The sequence below is a fragment of the Eptesicus fuscus genome, chromosome 14, assembly GCF_027574615.1.
Source record: "Eptesicus fuscus isolate TK198812 chromosome 14, DD_ASM_mEF_20220401, whole genome shotgun sequence".
Taxonomy (NCBI): domain Eukaryota; kingdom Metazoa; phylum Chordata; class Mammalia; order Chiroptera; family Vespertilionidae; genus Eptesicus; species Eptesicus fuscus.
Genome location: NC_072486.1, coordinates 71,834,715 through 71,854,623, shown reverse-complemented (window position 1 = coordinate 71,854,623; position 19,909 = coordinate 71,834,715). Strand labels below are relative to the sequence as shown.

Below are 19,909 nucleotides of genomic sequence, written 5' to 3'. Positions count from 1 at the left end.
TGTTGATTCTACCAATCCATGAACACGATATATTCTTCCATTTGTTTATGTCTTCCTCTATCTCTTTTTCAATGTCCTGTAGTTTTCTGAGTACAGGTCTTTTACCTCCTTAGTTAAGTTTATTCCTAGGTATCTTAGTTTTTTTGTGCAATGGTAAATGGGATTGTTTTTGTTATTTCTCTTTCTGTGAGTTCATTATTGGTGTATAAAAAAGCCATCAATTTCTGAGTGTTAATTTTGCATCCTGCTACATTGCCTAATTCATTTATTAAATCTAGTAGTTTTTTGATGGAGTCTTTAGGGTTTTCTATGTACAATATCATGTCATCTGGGAAAAATGACAGTTTTACTTCTTCTTTTCCAATTTGGATGCCTTTTATTTCTTCTTGTCTGATCACTATGGCTGACACTTCCAGTACTATGTTGAACAGGAGTGGTGAGAGTGGGCATCCCTGTCTTGTTCCTGTTCTTAGGGGAAATGGTTTTAGTTTTTGCGCATTGAGTATGATGTTGGCTGTAGGGTTGTCATATAAGGCTTTTATTATCCTAGATATCCAAAATATGGCCGCTGCGATGTTGTCACAAGATGGCTGCCACAAGATGGCCTGCAGGGGAGGGCAGTTGTGGGTGATCAGGCCAGCAGGGGAGGGCAGTTGGGGGAGAACAGGCCAGCAGGGGAGGGTAATTGGGGGCAACCAGGCCTTGCAGGGGAGGGCACTTGGGGGCAACCAGGCCTGCAGGGGAGGGCAGTTGGGGACAACCAGGTCAGCAGGAGGGGCAGTTGGGTGCCATCAGGCCAGTAGGGGAGGGCAGTTGGGGGCAATCAGGCCAGCAGGGGAGCAGTTAGGCATCAATCATGCTGGTGGTTAGGGGGCGATCAGGCTGGCAGGCAGAAGCAGTTAGGGGCAATCAGGCAGGCAGGCAAGCAAGAGGTTAGGAGCTTGCAGCTGGATTGTGAGAGGGATGTCTGACTGCCAGTTTGGGATCAGGCCTAAACCGGCAGTCGGACATCCCCCTAAGAGTCCTAGATTGGAGAGGATGCAGGCCGGGCTGAGGGACATCCTTCCCCCCCCCGCCCCCATGTACAAATTTTGTGCACCAGGCCTCTAGTGTTGAGATATGATTCCTCTGTTACCATGTTTTAAAGCTAAGAAATTTTAGACCTAAAAGGAATGTTAGATACCTTGATTCAATAATTTTATTCTTTTTAATGGAAAAACTGAGACCCAGAGAAGATAGAGGATTTGTCCAAGTTGCCAGCAACCATAAATGGGCAATGAGAAGTACTGGAAAGAGCATGGGAATTGTTTGAGTCCTGGCTTGTCACCATATGAGTGATGATTATGGTCAAGTTATTCTTCTGAGCCTGAGCCTTGCTTTTGTACTTGTAAAATGGGGACCTCAGAGGATCTTTGTGAGAATAAAACAGGCAATCTTCTTCCTGTTACATAGCCAACATGAAATAAACGTCAGTTCCCTGTTGTTCCTTCTGAGGGTCCTTATTCCCACGGGGGTGTACTTTCCATTCCCCTCTTTATGTTTCAGAGCTCCTCATTCCCTTGAACACTACACATCGTGGTTAAGAACCTTCTCTTTTTCATAATTAAATGGTTACCATTCTTTTCATTTTCTCATTCATCTTATTTTCCAAACTTTAATCTGCTTTGTAAAATGATTCCGAATCATCTCCGTTTTTGCATTTTTCCTTATGCTCATGAGAACTGAAATAGCAAGATGACCTTATAACATGTTCTTTACCCACCCTTACCCACACCCCCAATTTCTGTATGCAAGGATGATGCTTTATTTAAAAAAAAAAAAACCATTGCTGTTACTGATTTATGGCCCATTTCTCATTATGTTACCTACATATTCTCTGCTATAATCAGCAGCAACCAATACTTCCTTGCCTTTATCAATAATATTTAAATCAATAAATATGCATTAAATAATTCCTACATATAAGGCTTTTGGATGAGCGTTATGTGTAATGGAAAATAAATGTGGCAAGGTCCCACTGACCTCTAGCAATTTACCGTTTAGAAACAGAGATGAGACATGTAATACAAGCAACTATGATATAAGACGTGGGTACAGTCATTATAACACAGAGGTGCTGACAAGATATAGTAAAGGTATTAAGTGTGTCCAGAGGAGGAGCTGGTGCAACCATTGGTGCTTCTTTGTAGGAGAGGCTGCTTTGAATTGGCCCAGGAGGGAGAGGAGACATAGATTTGACAAAGATGAGAGGAAATGGTTTTCAAGCAGAGGGAACCTCATAGCAAAGGCAGGGAAGTAAGAGAGTGTCGAGAGTATTTAAAGAATAAACCAAGCCCTAGCCGGTTTGGCTCAGTGGATAGAGCATCAGCCTGGGGACGGAAGGGTCCTGGGTTTGATTCTGGTCGGGGGCACATGCCCGGGTTGTGGGCCCGATCCCCAGTGGGGCGGGGGGGCGTGCAGGAGACAGGCGGTCAATGATTCTCTCTCATGTTGTTGTTTTTTTTTATTATACTCTCTCTCTCCCTTCCTCTCTGAAATCAATAAAAATATTTGTTTTTAAAAAAGAAGAAACCAAGAAAGGGATTTATTTATAAAATTAGTCACGGGAGAGTAAAGTACAGCATAGAGAATAAAATCAATAATATTGTAATAACTATGGTGCCAGGTGGGTATTAGACTTATTGGGGTGATCACTTTGTAAGATATATAAATATCTAGTCACTGTTTTGTACCTGAAACTGATATATTATATGCCAACTATAATTAAAAAGTAAAGTTTGTAAAAGAATCAAACAATTTGGCTGAAACAGAATGTTTGAGTAGAGAAGGCTTGTATTAACTAAGGGGTTTAAGGCCAAATCATAGACGGCATTAAATATTAAACTAAGAATTTTGAACTTTATCCTGCAGTTAATGGGGGTGGTGGTGAATGATAAGATTCACTATCACTCTGTTTGTACATCATTATGTTATGGTTTCACTAAATCTAGACAATGAATTCCTCAAGGACACGGAGCACAGCGTTTTCACCTGTGTCACCTCAGTGCCTTGCATTGTGTCTGATGCATAGTAGACATCTCATATATAATTCTTTTCTACTTACAGAAGAAATTACCAGTCTTATAAATGTGAGTCTGGACTTTAGAAAACAGACGGAAGCTTAGATTGCCAGTGAAGAGGGTAGAAAGGGAGAACATGGCTGAGGATGTACATGTGGTGTAGGTATTGGAGAAGCCACGGGTTCTGCAGAGGTGAGTCAGAAAGGGAGGAGGTCAGAGAAGGAGAGCTAAACGGTCTGACTACAGGTGTAAGTGAATGATGAGAACATAGCCAGGCTTGCAAGTGTGAGATTGTAGTAGGATGAGTACCCCTTCCTGTCATAATTTGTGATAAGGGCTCTATTAAAGACATTAGTTTTGGCCTGAATCTTACTGCAATCTATATTTTATAAAGGTTTAAAAGTGGGAGACAATAACTTGAACACAGTTCCTTAGAACCTTTGTAGAACACTAAATTTTTCTACATTTTTATTTGATTACATGCTAAGTCTTATTTGAGTTCTGAATGCTTCCACTATGATCCAGATTTATGAAATATTAATGTATTTTTAAGATTACTGGTTGTTGAGGAATTTATCTTCTTTTATATTACAGGTGGAATTCTTAATAGATTTTCCAAAGATATAGCGATTTTGGATGATCTTCTGCCTCTTACCATATTTGACTTCATCCAGGTTTGTCTTTGTAAAATAAGTATGATTATCTTTGCATTTGTCATGCTTTTAAAAAGAAGTAAACGAGTTTTTGCGTATTTTTCATTTGCTTGAGAGTTGAAGTCCTTTCTATTGTATGAATTTTGTCAATATCAAAAGTCTTCAAAGTAAGCATAATTTTAGTAGATTCAGTGACAACTTAGAACCTGACCCAAACCCAAAGTAATTCCACATTAATATGTAATAATCATCTACTTGGGAGTGATTTGAGAGTTATAATAAACCACCTTCCCCCAAATTACTGTCCATGAAGTATGACATTTTTGACATCGGCATCACTATTTGATGGCAGTCACCTACCTCCAGAGGGCCCATGTTAAAATGAAAACCAGTTCTTTGGTGGGCTACATTTTCAACCATGAGTACCTTGGCACAGATTAGGTAGCCATCCACCTCATAGTAAGGACCATAATGCAGGGACAGATTTATAAATAAATGCTCAAGAAGGTGAGAGGGGAAAGAAAAATGCAGGACTAGTGAGAACTATCCTTGGGTGATACAATATCTGAAGAGGCCTCCAGTGCAGCCTGGCTTTGAGCATGTGTCTCTGGGGTGTGGTGATGGACTGGTGGTGAGAATAAAGAAGAAGGGGATGGAGATAGGGGTAAGCTATGGGATACTGCATTAGGATTCCATAATGACAGGACTTAAGGTGTGTTGTGAATTAATAACCTTGGCTGTTGGACCGGGTTTAAAAACAGCTCCTGCCTGACTTCAGTCGAGCCCCAGAGAGCAAATGCCACAGTCTCCGTGATCTCCTTGGTGAGACAGTTGAAACAAGATGCATCCTATCTTGCCATGAGTCATTCTCTCCTCCCACCCACTTTCATGCTCCCCTTCCCCTCAATAATGATACGTTATTTGAGAGAACCCATACAACAAAATATGGGCTACCACATTTGTATATATACACAACCAACATTGGCAAGTGCAGAAAAACCAGATTGCCAGTTTGCCTCATCTAAAATGATGGGCAGCTCAAATGCATTAACTGTTCTAAGTGAACTTTAACTTCTTGGATTTCCTTCAGTTGTGCTGTTGAGGGATATAACTCAACAGTGGCTGCTAGAATTCTTTAACTGGTGCTTTGAGTTTGTGCATTTGAAGGAGTATTTCCTCTGTCTTTCTTTAATGATGGACGTTGTTCCTTGTTTCAGGAGTGTAAATGACTGGTCCCAAATGTAATATTGTGAAATCAGGTACAAACTGGAACATGGATATTTTGACATGATTGCAAAGGATTCATGATAGTTTTTTTTTTTCCTACTTTTGTAGTCTACTGAGTATTTTCTGAATCAATATAAGGCTCACTTCATAAGTCCTTCTGGGAGATTAATTTTTAAATATTCATTTTATAAATTAACAATTTTTGACACAGGGATGACTCTCAAATGCTTTCTCTTTGGCAATTTGAATAGTTCCTGCTTAATTTCTGATGTTGGGAGTCTTTAGTTCTTGTTTCACAAGGGTTTGGGCAGGGCTCTTTAATTTCCCTGTTTTATTTCTAGAAAGGTCTACAATAAGGAAGCATAATATATGACAATCAAATATAGTAAAAATCTGATTAATTTCAATTTTATTTAAAAAAATTTTCACTGGGGCTCTTTAAATTGTGAGCTCCTCAAATACTTTTATTGATTTTAGACAGAAAGGGAGAGGGAAAGAGAGATAGAAACATCAATGATGAGTGACAATCATTGATCAGCTGCCTCCTGCACGCCCCCTACTGGGATCGAGCCTGCAATCCAGGCATGTGCCCTTGACCCGAATTGAACCAGGGACCCTTCAGTCCACAAGGTGATGCTCTATCCACTGAGCCAAACCTGCTAGAGCTCCTGGGTTATATTTAATTATGTTCTGATTAATTTAATTCCAGACACATTTCAGAAACAAATTTTTGTACAAAGAAAGCATACCTATAAATTTCCTTTAAAAAATTAATTTCCCTTTACTCTATTTTCTAACATTTGATAATGTTCTGGCAATCTTGCTTTCTGGATTGGAATATCATATAACAAAAATGAAGATTCTAGTCTGAAGATACGACTATTTTACCTTAACAAGATACTTAATCTCTAAGGGTCTGAGCTTTCTAACCTGTAAAAGGAGGAAGGTAAACCTGATGATGGTCACTTTTACTACTAAAGTTATCTGCTTCAGATTGGTACAATGGAAGTGGACCATAGATGGCAATTTGGAGCCAAACAGAGAGAAACTGTATTCTAGCTCCTACTTATCTCTGTTTGGGTGAATGATTTTTTTTTTTTTTTTTTAATGAAACAGAAGCCTACACATTTTAAACTACCAAAATCTTCTCTTCTCAGCCTCAAAACCTTTAGGTCTTTTTTTATTTCTTCTCTCTTTCATACAACTAAAGGCCTCATGCATGAATTCATGCACCCGTGGGGTCCCTCTGCCTGGCCTGAGGGATCGGGCTGAAACCAGCTCTCCGACATCCCCTGAGGGGTCCCAGATTGCGAGAGGGCACAGGCCAGGCCGAGGGACCCCACTGGTACACAATTGGGGCCAGGGAGTGACGCACAAGGTTGGCCAGCCAGGGAGGGACTGAGAGAGGGCTCCAGGGTGTGTCTGGTCCGTCTCGTTCAGTCCTGATTGGGCCGGACCCCAGCAGCAAGCTAACCTACTGGTTGTAGCGTCTGTCCCCTGGTGATCAGTGCATGTCATAGCGACTGGTTGACTGCCCCCTGGTGGTCAGTGCACATCACAGCGAGCATTTGAGTGGCCTTAGCATATCATTAGCATATTATGCTTTGATTGGTTGAATGGCTGACTGGTCTACTGGACACTTAGCATATTAGGCTTTTATTATATAAGACTAGAGGCCCGATGCATGAAATTCGTGCAAGGGGGGGCGGGTCCCCTCAGCCCAGCCTGAACCTTCTCCAATTCAGGACCCCTTGGGGGATGTCTGACTGCCAGTTTAGACCTGATCTCGGGGATCGGACCTAAACCGGCAGTCAGACACTCCTCTCACAATCCAGGATTGCTGGCTCCTAACTACCCCCCCTGCCAGCCTGATCACCCCTAACTGCCCCCCTGCCAGCCTGGTCACCCCACACAGCCTGCTGTTCATTCGTTTGTTTGTCCCTCACTAACCCCCCTGCCAGCCTTGTCACCCCAAGCAGCCTGCTGTTCAGTGGTTTGGTCATCCCTCATTAACCCCCCTGCCGGCCTGGTCGCCTCATGCAGCCTGCTGTTCAGTTGTTTGGTTGTCCCTCACTCACCCCCCTGCCGGCCTGGTTGCCCCATGCAGCCTGCTGTTCGGTCATAGGTCTGGTTGTTTCAGTCGTGACGGCCCCTGGCTTTTTATATATTAGGATTACACACTGAGTCCTGCTACTTTGATCTCTACTGTGTCTTTCACATTTTTCCCCCTACTCATTCTATTAATTCCATTAAATCCTTACTAAAAATTCTCAAGGATCATCATTTATGAATTCCAAATCTGGTGTTTATGCATGGTTTTAAATTAATATTTATTCATTTATTTACCTATTAATTAATTAATTAATTAATTACTGATTTCAAAGTGACCCTTTATCCTTATCAGATCCAGTTCCAGGCAATGCTGTGTGACTGTCGGTGTCAGGGATGCTTACGAGATGCTTTGGGTAGTTAAAAATGTGCTGCCCACTTCCTAAGAGCATGAATGAATGGTGCCTTGCAGGTGTTATAGTCTGTTGAATTTTTCTTCTGACAAAGTGTAGGATTTGGGTAAGAATGAATGGGATTTAGAAGTCTGTGCTCAAATTTTTATCTTGTCCTGAAGTCCCTCTGTTTACCTATTTTGTGTTCCTCTCACTAATAAACCCAGTCCAAAAAGACTTGTTTCTTAACCATTGTAAATTAAAATAGGACAGAATTTAAGGATTCATTGTGTAATCCGAATATCAAATATATTAAATCAGTGCCTTCAATTTTGCACATAATGCTAAATTATTAAATTCTAACTTCAGTGCCTAAGGGTGGACTCTTATGGGGCAAATAGAACTATTTTCCTCAATACTTAGGCTTATTTTTCATTTATTTCTCAGTTTGGGCTCTATTCTGGATTATTTTAATTGCTGGAAATCTATCTTGTGAATGTTTCATCACTTCCAGTTGTACCTTCCTTCTCCATTCTTCTCTAACCCAGTGTGATATCTTGGTTAGTTGACTACCCAGATATGTGGGAAATATGTCAGAAATCAAATGGACACAGTGCATTTATAGTTGTCAACAGCAAACAAAAGACCCTGATTCTGATGGAGTAGCTGAAATTTTCCATGCTACAAATGTATCAGCATTTGTCCTTCAGACGCACTGCTCTTTAATATGATTGCCCATTTAAATTGTCATATTCCCTAATTAATCATGCTTAGATCAGAATTTTTCTCTTTTCTTCCCAAAACATCCTATTTCTGGGGAAAGGATCCTTCATTATAAAACAATGGTTTCCAATTGATAAAATCTTGTCATGTAGTAATAGGGCATCAGGGGCTTTCTCACTGTGCTGGTGGCACTTGTTGGGGCAGAATGGAACAGGAAGACTTTCCTGAGATTATTGAGCCATCATATGTACCTAGTTCAGTGTCTGGCAGTAAAGATTTTTCTGGATATTTGTTGAATGAGTGGAGGGCTGTTATTGCAGAATTTGATGCCTCTAGATGTGCAGGTATTTTCCCTAGAAAAGTGTCATGGAGACATGAGTATAAGTTTTAGATGAAAATAACCTACTCAAAGAAGATTTATGCAGATTTTAGCTACACCCACATCCTGCTCACATCTACCAAAATTTTCTGTATTCCACTTCATTATCTGGGTAATGCACATGTCAGCCATGGAAATTGGTGGAGAACTGGCTCATTGATTATCATATGAATATTATAATAGGTTTATTTTTTTAACCCTTGTTATAACAGTTTATACTTTATTCAAAAGCATTATTGTGGAATAAATGTTAGCAGACTTGTGTGTGTGTTTTTAAATGTGTGGATTTGTCATGTGGAAATAGAATTTAAGCCTTTAATTGATCCTGAAGAACACCAATGTGGTTAGATTATTTCTGAGACTGCCAACAGGGCTCCAGATTTTTGGTGAATAATGTGAAGCTGTAGCTTTAGTGGATGGACTTTACCGAAACACAAAATTATTTTGACAACATATGAGATAGAAAAAATTATCCAATTTCAAATTAAATTAGCCATACCCCCAAAATCTTTTTTTGGGGGGAGCGGGCCTCTAGGTCATCTCCAATTGTTTGAAGGAACAGAAACAGGATTTTGGATAAAGGGAATAACATTTAGTTATTAAGTATAATTGTTTTTTCAATCTTAAACATGAGAAAACTAGGTTCAGAAAAGTTAAGTAGCTTGCTTAAATGACAATACATTTCAACCAGATCTTTCTGACTCAAAAGGTTGCAAGATGAATGCCCATTTTTTACAAATTGTCTAAGCAAAATAAATACTAAAATTTCACATTCATATGGAAATTATCTTATAATTAAAGTTTATTTTAAAAGTGGGTCAGTCTAGAAAAAAAAGTCACCCTTCCCAATGTATTGTGTACGGGAAGTTAGCACATTAAGAGATCCAAGATCACCATGCTTTCTAAACTTCAAAATGTTATTATGCGGAACCTAAACAATTTTTGAATATTCAAAGAAAACTTATGAGAAAGTACTTTGAGATGACAGCTGTCCTAGTAGGAAAATGCCTGCCTTTTATTGAGAATGGAACAGAGTGTGAAGAGCTATTTAGAAATATACTGCTGACATACATACCTTGTCCACTCTGCAACATGAAAATATTTACACACCAATGTGTTTTCTTTGATCCTGCAGCTGGTATTAATTGTGATTGGAGCTGTAGCAGTGGTCTCAGTTTTAGAGCCCTACATTCTCTTAGCAACAGTGCCAGTGATCGCTGCCTTTATTTTATTGAGAGCCTACTTTCTCCACACCTCCCAGCAACTCAAGCAACTGGAATCTGAAGGTATGACACTGAATGTGCAACACTCACCTCAGAAAATGTCCACAAGAGCTACTCATAATTCTCTATTATTAATCTACGTTTCAAAAATTTTTTTCCTGCTTGTAAACTTTTGCATTATATAAAAATGACTTTTAAAAATTATATGGATAGAGCCCTGGCTGGGTGGCTCAGTTGGTTGGAGCATTGTCCTGTATACCAAAAGCTTATCAGTTCGATTCCCGGTCAGGGTACATACCAAGGTTGCAGGTTTGATCCCAGTCTGGGCATGTACAGGAGGCAGCCAATCAATGTTTCTCTCTCACATCGATGTTGTTTTCTCTTTCTCTCTCTCTCAAATAAAAAAAAAAATAAACAAAACAAAATATATCTGTGGGTGAGGATTAAAAGTATCCTAATATATAAAAACCCTGGGTCCGTCACATCCACAATGACTGGAGGCTTGACCTAACGCCCAGGCTGTGCACCAGCAGGCTCTGGTAGGTTGGGACTTGTGGCAGCGGAGACAGGAACGGGGGAGGCAGGGCCGGCACTCACACTCACTCACAACTGCACACACACACACAGACACACATAGTGCCCACCAGCTCACAGCCTTTTCTCCCTTTCTTTCCCTCCCTCCCAGCTCACTCTCGGATCCTCTCTTAGAATGAGGAAACAAAACAGACTGGGCCTGGAGAGGCCTGGATGGAAGGGAGGGTGGGCAGAGGGTGGAGTGGCCCCCACTGGCCCTACCCCTGCCCAGCTGGGAAAGAGGAAGAGGGAGACAGGGAGGCCTGGAGGACTGCTGAGAAAAACAAAGAGAGGCAAAGACTGGGCAAGATCAGGCCAGCAGGGGAGGGCAGTTGGGGGAGAGATCAGGCCAGCAGGGGAGGGCAGTTGGGGGAGAGATAAGGCCAGCAGGGGAGGGCAGTTAGGGGGGATCAGGCAGGCAGAGGCGGTTGGGGGCAAAATCAGGCTGGCAGGGGAGAGCAGTTGGGGGAGAGATTAGGCAGGCAGGCAGAGGCAGTTAGGGGCAATCAGGCAGGCAGGCAGAGGCAGTTAGGGGTGATCAGGCAGGTAGGCAGGTGAGCGGTTAGGAGCCAGCGGTCCCAGATTGTGAAAGGGATGTCCAACAGGGATCGGGCCTAATCCGGCAGTTGGACATCTCCCAAGGGGTCCCCAATTGGAGAGGGTGCAGGCTGGGCTGAGGGACCCCCCCTCCTGTGCACGAATTTCGTGCACCGGGCCACTAGTATGAATATCAAAGGAAACATTAAATTACAAAGTACACATAGATTGATTTTGTTAATTAAGAGTATGTGAATTCATTTTGGTTTTTTAATTACTTTTTAAAAATACATTTTTATTGATTTCAGAGGGGGAGAAGGAGAGAGAGAGAGATAGAAATATCAATGATGAGAGAGAATCATTAATTGGCTGCCTCCTGTTTGTCCCTTACTAGGGATGAAGCCAAAAACATAGGCATGTGTTCTGACCAGGAATTGAACCATGATCTCCTGGTTCAAAGGCCAATGCTCAACCACTTAGCCACACCGGCCAGGCTCATTTTGGTTTTAAAACAACTGTATAGAGTCTTACTAGGGTTATATAGGATATTCATTCATCATTTACTTATATAAGTTAAATTTAAAAATAATAGTGCTACTATTACTAAAAGTTTGTCAGAGTTTCTAAACAATATTGCACAAAATTCTTCCTTCTGGATTCTTTTAAGACACCCTTCTTTTCTCTCTTCAGGTCTGCTTTTTTGTGCCCCAAATATTGCTTGAGCTCTTTGGGACGCACATTTTCGGTAACAGCCTTGGTGCAGGTGCATTTTCAGGGGCTAAATTTCAAGTGCATTTCTGCATTGAAGGTTATTTGTTAAGTTAAATCTTTTAAACATTCTTAAGGCTTTGAATAAATTGTTTTAAAAGAAAACCATTTTCACTCAATGGTGATTAATTTAGAATTAGCCAGAAAAACTGGCCAGAAGTAGCCAAGAAACATGAATAAATAATGGCAGTGATTTTATATTAAGTTCCCATCCATGGTAGCCAACTACAAAAGGAGGGTAACATTAAAAATTTATAAATTTCATCTATTCCAAGTTGGCACCAGAATAGAAACCATTCTAACTAATGACATTTGCTGTCTTTTAAGCTAAACTTTATCAGGTACGTGGTAGTAAAAATTTGCATTGTGCATTTACATGATTTGCATTGTTTTCTATGGGAATATTTCACAGGCAGGAGTCCAATTTTCACTCACCTGGTTACGAGCTTGAAAGGACTATGGACACTTCGTGCCTTTGGACGTCAGCCTTACTTTGAAATACTGTTCCACAAAGCTCTGAATTTACATACTGCCAACTGGTTCTTGTACCTGTCAACCCTGCGCTGGTTCCAAATGAGGATAGAAATGATTTTTGTCATCTTCTTCATTGCTGTTACCTTCATTTCCATTTTAACAACAGGTACTATGAAGTTGTTTAGTAGTTAGCTAAACATTTAATTTAAAATGTTGTCAACCAACAAAATGCTACGTTTTTTAGCTTAAAAATTTTAGATACCTTTAAACCAATTTGGGGGCATTTGTTAATCAAAACATTTATTAGCTTATTGTTGAACAAATTATTTCCTTGAATTTCTATTGTTTTGTTGTTGAACAATGATGTCTTTGAATTAGAACTGTCTATAGTATTATCCCAACTTTGTGGTCTAACAGACTGAGACAAAGAGCAAGTCAGATAACAAATCTGTGATTGTAAAAAACAACAACACATCTCTGGACTCTCATATTGGTAAAGGATCCTAAATAATAAAAGGGTAGTATGCAAATTGTCCCTTTGACCTTAGAGTTAGACCAGGGGACGGGGCCAGCAAGCAGCAGGCCCTAGGGGTGGGGGGAGAGGGGGCCTGGAGGTAGTACCTGGCTGGCAGCCAGCAGCCGCTAGGGACCCTACCAATGCACGAATTTTGTCTACTAGGCCTCTAGTTAAAAAAATAGTAGAGCTCTCCAATAAAGAGCTCTCTGAATACGAGAATAGAATCATCAGCATTTACACACACTCACATACAAAAGCCTCATCCCTGGTAAGTTTTGTTCTTTTAACCACCAGTTGGTAAAATTTATCCTAATGAGAATTTTGCATGACAAAAACTGCCACAGATGTGAAATGCTAGGTAAAAGTGCCATATTTTTTTTCAAATACAAATGTGCTGAATTTTAAGATCTTGGGTAAAAAAACCACAAAATATTTCATCATAAGAAAAGTAAAAATCTATTAGATAAGTGAGTTCTTCTAATTTAAGAAGTTGAACACGGAGCTATATAAAGTATTGAAATATGTATATGACAGTGTACAAAGACTCAGAGCAAAGGTCAAAGGGTTGTTTGGTTGTAAGAGCAGAATCCTGCTCAAATCAAAATGGGTCACCTGTTGGAGAGTTACAAGAGTGCCCTGTGGAGCCCTAAGGCAGGAGGCATGTAATAGTAGTATCTATCCAATAGATTTGTTGTATTCAATGTGATAATTTGTGCATAACACTTAGTACAGCGCCTGGCCTATAATAAATACCCATAAATTTTACATTGCTTATTATTGTTACTGCTATTAAATTTTATCTTACTCTCATCTTAATCTTCAGAATGGCTAATATGTTGAAATTCTGAACACATCTGACCTATTTAGAATAAATGGTTTAGTACAGTGGTCGGCAAACTCATTAGTCAACAGAGCCCAATATCAACGGTACAACGATTGAAATTTCTTTTGAGAGCCAAATTTCTTAAACTTAAACTTCTTCTAATGCCACTTCTTCAAAATAGACTCGCCCAGGCCGTGGTATTTTGTGGAAGAGCCACACTCAAGGGGCCAAAGAGCCGCATGTGGCTCGCGAGCCGCAGTTTGCTGACCACGGGTTTAGTACTAAGAGGACATAACTGCTGTCTTTGGTTTGTCTTCTATTAGAGGAATTATGGAAGCAAAAATTTCAATTAATAATGATAGGATGAATTACTAGTATTTCTTCTGTTTTTTTTAGAACACTATGACAGGTTTATCATGCATAATAGACACAAAGACTTACTTGTAATTGTGATTTGATAACATGAAGTTGTAATAATTTAAGAACATTTGTATTGGAACATTTTTATGGTCATAAATACTGAATATTTATGAATTTTAATTAGTGGTCCTCTCCAGCCCTGAAAATCTATTTACTCTATAAACACTTAAGTTTTGTTCTTCCTGGGTGAACTAGTTGTTGTTTTTTTTATAAGATAAATGGCAGTCTTCTCTTTCCAAATGGCAGCCCTGCGGAACTCTCTGTGAGACTGTAAGCCCACTCTCTTCCCAAAAGCATCTGAATTCGTCGTAGAGGATCTCATTGAGACACAGGGCTTTTCCCCCATTGTCCATTGTAGTCTTTGAAGGTATTGTTACTCACAGAGTAACAGTAGAAAAGATAAACATGGTATGTGCCCAGCACCTACGGCCTCTTCAATATCTCAAGCATTGAAAAAAGGGCAACTCTTTCCTAATCTTCAATCTTTCTTTGATTTAAAACACTGATTGAATACTTACTATATGTAGGGCATTATTACTAGTGATAGATGGTGAACTTAGATGAAAGTTGGTTAAAACTGGCACAAAATTGAAATGTAACTTTAAATGATGTATGGAGAGGTATAAATAAAGGGGTTCACGAGGAATAACATAACGTTTGTTTCTATCTTTGTTCCCCCTTAGGTGACGGACAAGGAACAGTAGGTATAATTCTAACATTAGCCATGAATATCATGAGTACACTGCAGTGGGCTGTAAACTCCAGCATAGATGTGGATAGTTTGGTAAGTAATTCTTATTTTTAAAATATTGTTTTTATGGAAAATTCAGACAAACCAACAATTGTAGGTAATCACATAAGGGACAACTAGGTCCCCAACCCCCCACATTAAGGCATAAAACATTACAGATAAATTGAAGGCCATTATGTGTCTCTTACTAAACCCATAGCTCTTCTTTCCTCCATATAGATAACCACAATCGAGATCTAGTGCCACAGTGAGCATTCTTACAGTCTCCTTGTCCAGGATCTTTCCAGGGTAGATACATGGGAGTGGTATCGCTGGGTCATAGAATTAAGCCACATTCAACTTTACTAGTTGATGCTAAATTTTTCTCAAATCTGTTGTACCAATTTATGTTCCCATCATTAGAGTATAATGATTCTCATAGATCCATCCCTATGATATACAACCCTTGATATTTTCAGACTTTTTACTTTTTGGCAATCAGATGTGAAGTGATTACTAAGGAGATAGGGCAGCTTAATACATATTAATTGGCCATTTGAGTTTTTGCTTCTGTTCATTGCTTGTTCATATTGATTGCCTATTTTTCAAATAGACTGGGCTTTTTACTTAATTGATTTGTTGGAGCTTATGAGTTCTGGATCAGTTATCAGTTCTATACATTTCAAAGATGGTCCCCCAGTCAGTGGTTGGTCTTTTGGTGTCTTCTGATGAAAAGAAGCTTTTAAGTTAAATTTATTAGTCTTTCCCTTTATGTTTTGTGCATTTGGTATTGTGTTTAAGAAATTCTTACCTATCTTGGGTTTTCAAATTTATCGTCATTACCTTTTTTTTTACTATATTCTTTTCTTAGTATTAAAATTCCCAGTGTGTAGTCATAGCTCCTTTCTCATCTTTAAGTGTTTATCATTGCCTTCTCTCTTTTTACTTGATCCGTATTACCACACGATTGTATCCTTGATTGGTGTATGCAAAGATCATATTTTAGTTTTGTTGTTTCTCTTGTCTTATTTCCCTAGAATGCAGAGCCTGCAGTAGGTTTATGAGCTACACAGTGTTAGGGTCACGAATCCCGTGCCTGCTAGAATGAGAGATAAATGAAGCAAGGCAGATTTCCCATTTTTGTTTATAAAAACACAAATACATAATTTTCAATCAGACAGTGTAGTTTGTCTGGATAGCTTAATCATCAACTTTTCTTAGTCTATCTGGAGTACTCTATTTAAAACCAGTCATCCATTACTGGATTGGTGAAGGGTCTAGAAACCCATGTTGAGAATTACTTTTATTGCAGTCCAAGTTCCTTTTCCCATTCTTGAGGCAGTTCACTTGTTCTCAAACCACACACATTCATTCAGCTGTGACATTTGTGTAATCAATTCCTGCCAGAACAAATATCATTATAAAAAATCTCTAAGGGAAAAAACCCCAAACTTTCTAATGTCCTTTTTTTGCCTATGTATCTTGATGTTTTATTTAACCAAAGAATTTTAATAATTCATTAAAATGTAATTTAACTTTAACATGATTTATAGTACGGTTTATCTCTTTTCCTTTAACATTATTTTTTTGAGTTTGGCCAGCTCTTTTTAGCTACTCATTCATCTCCTCACTCAGCTTTCATGCTTTTAGGGTTGGGTCTTATAAATGTACTTCAAAATGTTTCTGTTGAAAAATAGCAGGAGAAGAGTAAATAAATATTGTGCTTGCATTTATTTAATTCTTTGTTCCAACTTGCTACAACTTTGACTTTATAATTAAAAATTTCATTATGGCACCTCTTTTTCTAAAATGTCTCTTCAACCTAAATATCCACAATTCCTTTCTCTTTGCCATATTAATTATCTTGGTTTAATGTATCAACCTCTACACACTGATGCCAAAACCTTTGTTGTTGCAGTTCTATTCTGTATGTCCAATCTCCATGAAGGTATCCTTAAGGTATTTTTACTTCTCTAGTTTTTCACATGGCATCCTGGGCTTTGTGACCTATGTTTTGACATTGTGTCTTTCATCTCCTAATTTAAAAGGAAATTTGCAAAGAACAATTAGGTTCTAATACAGACTATAAAAAGTATCAATATTTGGCCCCTGCCAGAGTTTCTCAGTGGTTAGAGCATTGGCCCTGTGCACTGAACGGTCTCAGGTTCCATCCCCAGCTTTAGGGCCATGCTGTGGGCAACCAATCGATGTGTCTCTCTCACATCTATGTTTCTCTCTCTATCTCTGTCTCTTTCTCCCTCCCTCCCTTCCACTTTTTCTCTAAAGATCAATTGAAACAATATCCTTAGGTGATAATTAACAAAAAAAAAGTGTCAATATTTGCATTTTATCTCATTTTTTAAAAAGTCATGTTCTTTAGTTTGATTATCAAAGTGATTGTGTTAGTTTTCATTTCCTTGTTAAATCACACAGTGGTCTTTCCGGAGCCTCAGTGGGCATTTATTTAGGTATTAATTCCCATCATACTGCTTTCACCCATGCAATTGCTAAAGTTGTACAGTAATTTTTTTTAAATTTTCACCTGGCATATGTTCACAATACAAGGGGAGATACCTATGTCCTCAAGTTTCACATTTGAATGGTCTTAACAATAAAGGTCTTTGTGACCTCTGAAGTAAAAAACTCAATATGTTTTCATTTTTATCTTACTGATTTGTTAATTGAATTCAGATCTCAGTTTAAAATGCAGTAAACACAGTGTTTTGTTTGATGCATGCTTTTAGTTTTCTGCTGGGCTACTGAGAAAAAAAAACCTCTTTAGATTTTTAAAGAATATTTTATTTCCCCATTTGACATGAACACAGAGTCAAATGTCAACAGAACTATGAAGTTATTAAAAATGGCAATATGAATTTTCTTTTATAGCTCATCCATTGCTTATACCCCGGGGCCTAGCTTTCAACCAGTAATGGTAATTGGATGATAATACTTCCTCATCACTACTTCTAGCCACTTTGTATTTATGATGGACTATACATCTCAAATATCAGCACTCAAAACTGGCCAACAATCTTTTTATTACTCTTTCCTAATTAATTACTTGTTTTTCTTGTCATTGAATTTATTGGGGTAATATTGGTTAATAAATTATATAGGTTTCAGGTATATAATTGTATAATCTGTATATTGTTTTGTGTGTTCACCACCCCAAGTCAAGTCTCCTTCCATCACCATTTATCCCCCCTATACCTTCTTCTACTTCCCCCCATACCCCATTCATTCTGGTAATTGCCATACTGTTGTCTGTTTGTATGAGGGTTTTCTTTTTCTTAATCCCTTCTACCTTTTTCACCCAGCTCTGCTAACCCCCTCACCTCTGACAGCTGTCAGTCTGTTCTCTATCTATTAGTATTTTTCTATTTTGTTAGTTTAGTTTGTTCATTAGATTCCATATATAAATAAAAGCATATGGCACTTGTCTTTTTCTGACTGGCTCATTTCACTTAGCATAATGCTCTCCAGGTCCATCCATGCTGTTGCAAAGTGTAAGATTTCTTTCTTTTTCCAACCAAGTAGTATTCCATTGTATCCACTCATGTACTGATGGACACATGCGCTATTTCCAAATCCTGGCTATTGTAAGTAATACTGCAATGAACATAGGGGTGTATATATTCTTTTGAATTAGTGTTTCAAGTTTCTTCTAATATATTCCTGGAAGTGGAATCACTGGGTCATAAGGCAGTTCCATTTTTAATTAAAAAAAAATACACACACACACACACACACACACACACACACACACACACACTAGAGGCCCGATGCCTGAAGATTCGTTCAAGAATGGGTCTTCTTTCCCCTGGCTGCCGGCACTGCCTTCACTCGGGCCCAGAGCCGCCTTTCCGCCTTCCCACGCTGCCCAGAGGCCCAGAATGGCTGGGGCAGTGTGGAACGCCTGCATCCTGCCCCACTCCCTGCTGCTTGGTGCCCATGTATGCAAATTAACCTGCCACCTTTGTTGGGTTAATTTGCATACTCACTCCTGATTGGTTGGTGGGCATCGTGAAGGTATGGTCAATTTGCATCTTACTCTTTTATTAGTGTAGACTAGTAGCCCATTTGCACGAAGATTCGTGCAATAGACCTTCATTCACCTGACCACCTGCACCAGTTTTCTGCCGGCACCGGGGACCCAGGCCTTAGCTGTGGCCACCACCTTCTACCTTCTTTCAGGGTCCAGGCTTGGCCCTGGGCGGTGGCCTTGGGCTCGGCTGCACCCAGCGTCCCTGCTACCCGATCGCAGGAGCCGACCCCCAGTGGTCTCCTGTGATCGGCGCTGGCGCCCAAGGCCGGGAAAGCCTCGGGCAGCTTTCCCGGCCTTGGGCTCGGCCGCACCCAGCGTCCCTGCGACCCGATCGCAGGAGCCGACCCCCAGTGGTCTCCTGCGATTGGCGCAGGCTCCCCGCTGGCGCCCAAGGCTGGGAAAGCCTCAGGCGGCTTTCCCAGCCTTGGGCTCCGCCACACCCCAACGTCCCTGCAACGGTTTCCTGGTGGGCGTGGTTGATGGGCGTGGCTTGGTTGGTGGGCGTGGCTTGGGCGTAGCGAAGGTGCGGTCAATTTGCATATTTGTCTATTATAAGGTAAGATGTATGTATATTTATTGATTTCAGGGAGGAAGGGAGAGAGGTAGAGAAATAGAAGCATTAATGATGAGAGAGAATCATTGATTGGCTGCCTCCTGCATGTCCCCTACTCGGGGGATCGAGCCTGCAACCCAGGCATGTGCCCTTGGCCAGAATCAAACCTGGGACCCTTTAGTCTGCAGGCTGATGCTTTATCCACTGAGACAAACCAGCTAGGGCTCCATTTTTAATTTTTTGAGGTAACTTTATACTCCTTTCCACAGTGGCTGCACCAATCTGTATTTCCACTGATGAGGGTACCCTTTTGTCTGCATCCTTACCAACACTTGTTTGTTGATTTATTGATGGTAGCCATTTTAACAGATGTGAGGTGATAACTCATTGTGGTTTTAATTTCTTTAATGATTAGTGACATTGAGCATCTTTTCATTTGTCTATTGGCCATTTGTATGTCTTCTTTGGAGAAGTGTCTATTCAGGTCCTTTGCCAATTTTTTAATTGGATTGTTTCTTTATTTTGGAGTTGAATTGTATGTTCTTTATAAATTTTGGATATTAACCCCTTATCAGATGTATCATTGGGGAATATGTTCTCCCATTCAGTAGTTTCTCTTTTTATTCTGTTGGTTTTCTCTGCTGTGCAATAACTTTTTAGTTTGATGTAGTCCCATTTGTTTATTGATTATTTTGTTTCCCTTGCCTGAGGAGATACAACAGGAAAAAATATTGCTAAGAGAGGTGCCTAGGATTTTACTGCCT

General features: G+C 39.8%; 1 protein-coding gene across 1 annotated transcript in view; it reads left to right on the top strand.

The window, feature by feature from the left end:
- CFTR (CF transmembrane conductance regulator) overlaps positions 1–19,909 on the top strand; it is a 194,069-nt gene that overhangs the window by 125,854 nt on the left and 48,306 nt on the right. The window contains exons 18-21 of the mRNA XM_054726453.1: positions 3,654–3,733; positions 9,618–9,768; positions 11,996–12,223; positions 14,501–14,601. Coding sequence (XP_054582428.1) covers positions 3,654–3,733; positions 9,618–9,768; positions 11,996–12,223; positions 14,501–14,601 — 560 coding nt within the window. The remainder of the gene's footprint in view (positions 1–3,653; positions 3,734–9,617; positions 9,769–11,995; positions 12,224–14,500; positions 14,602–19,909) is intronic.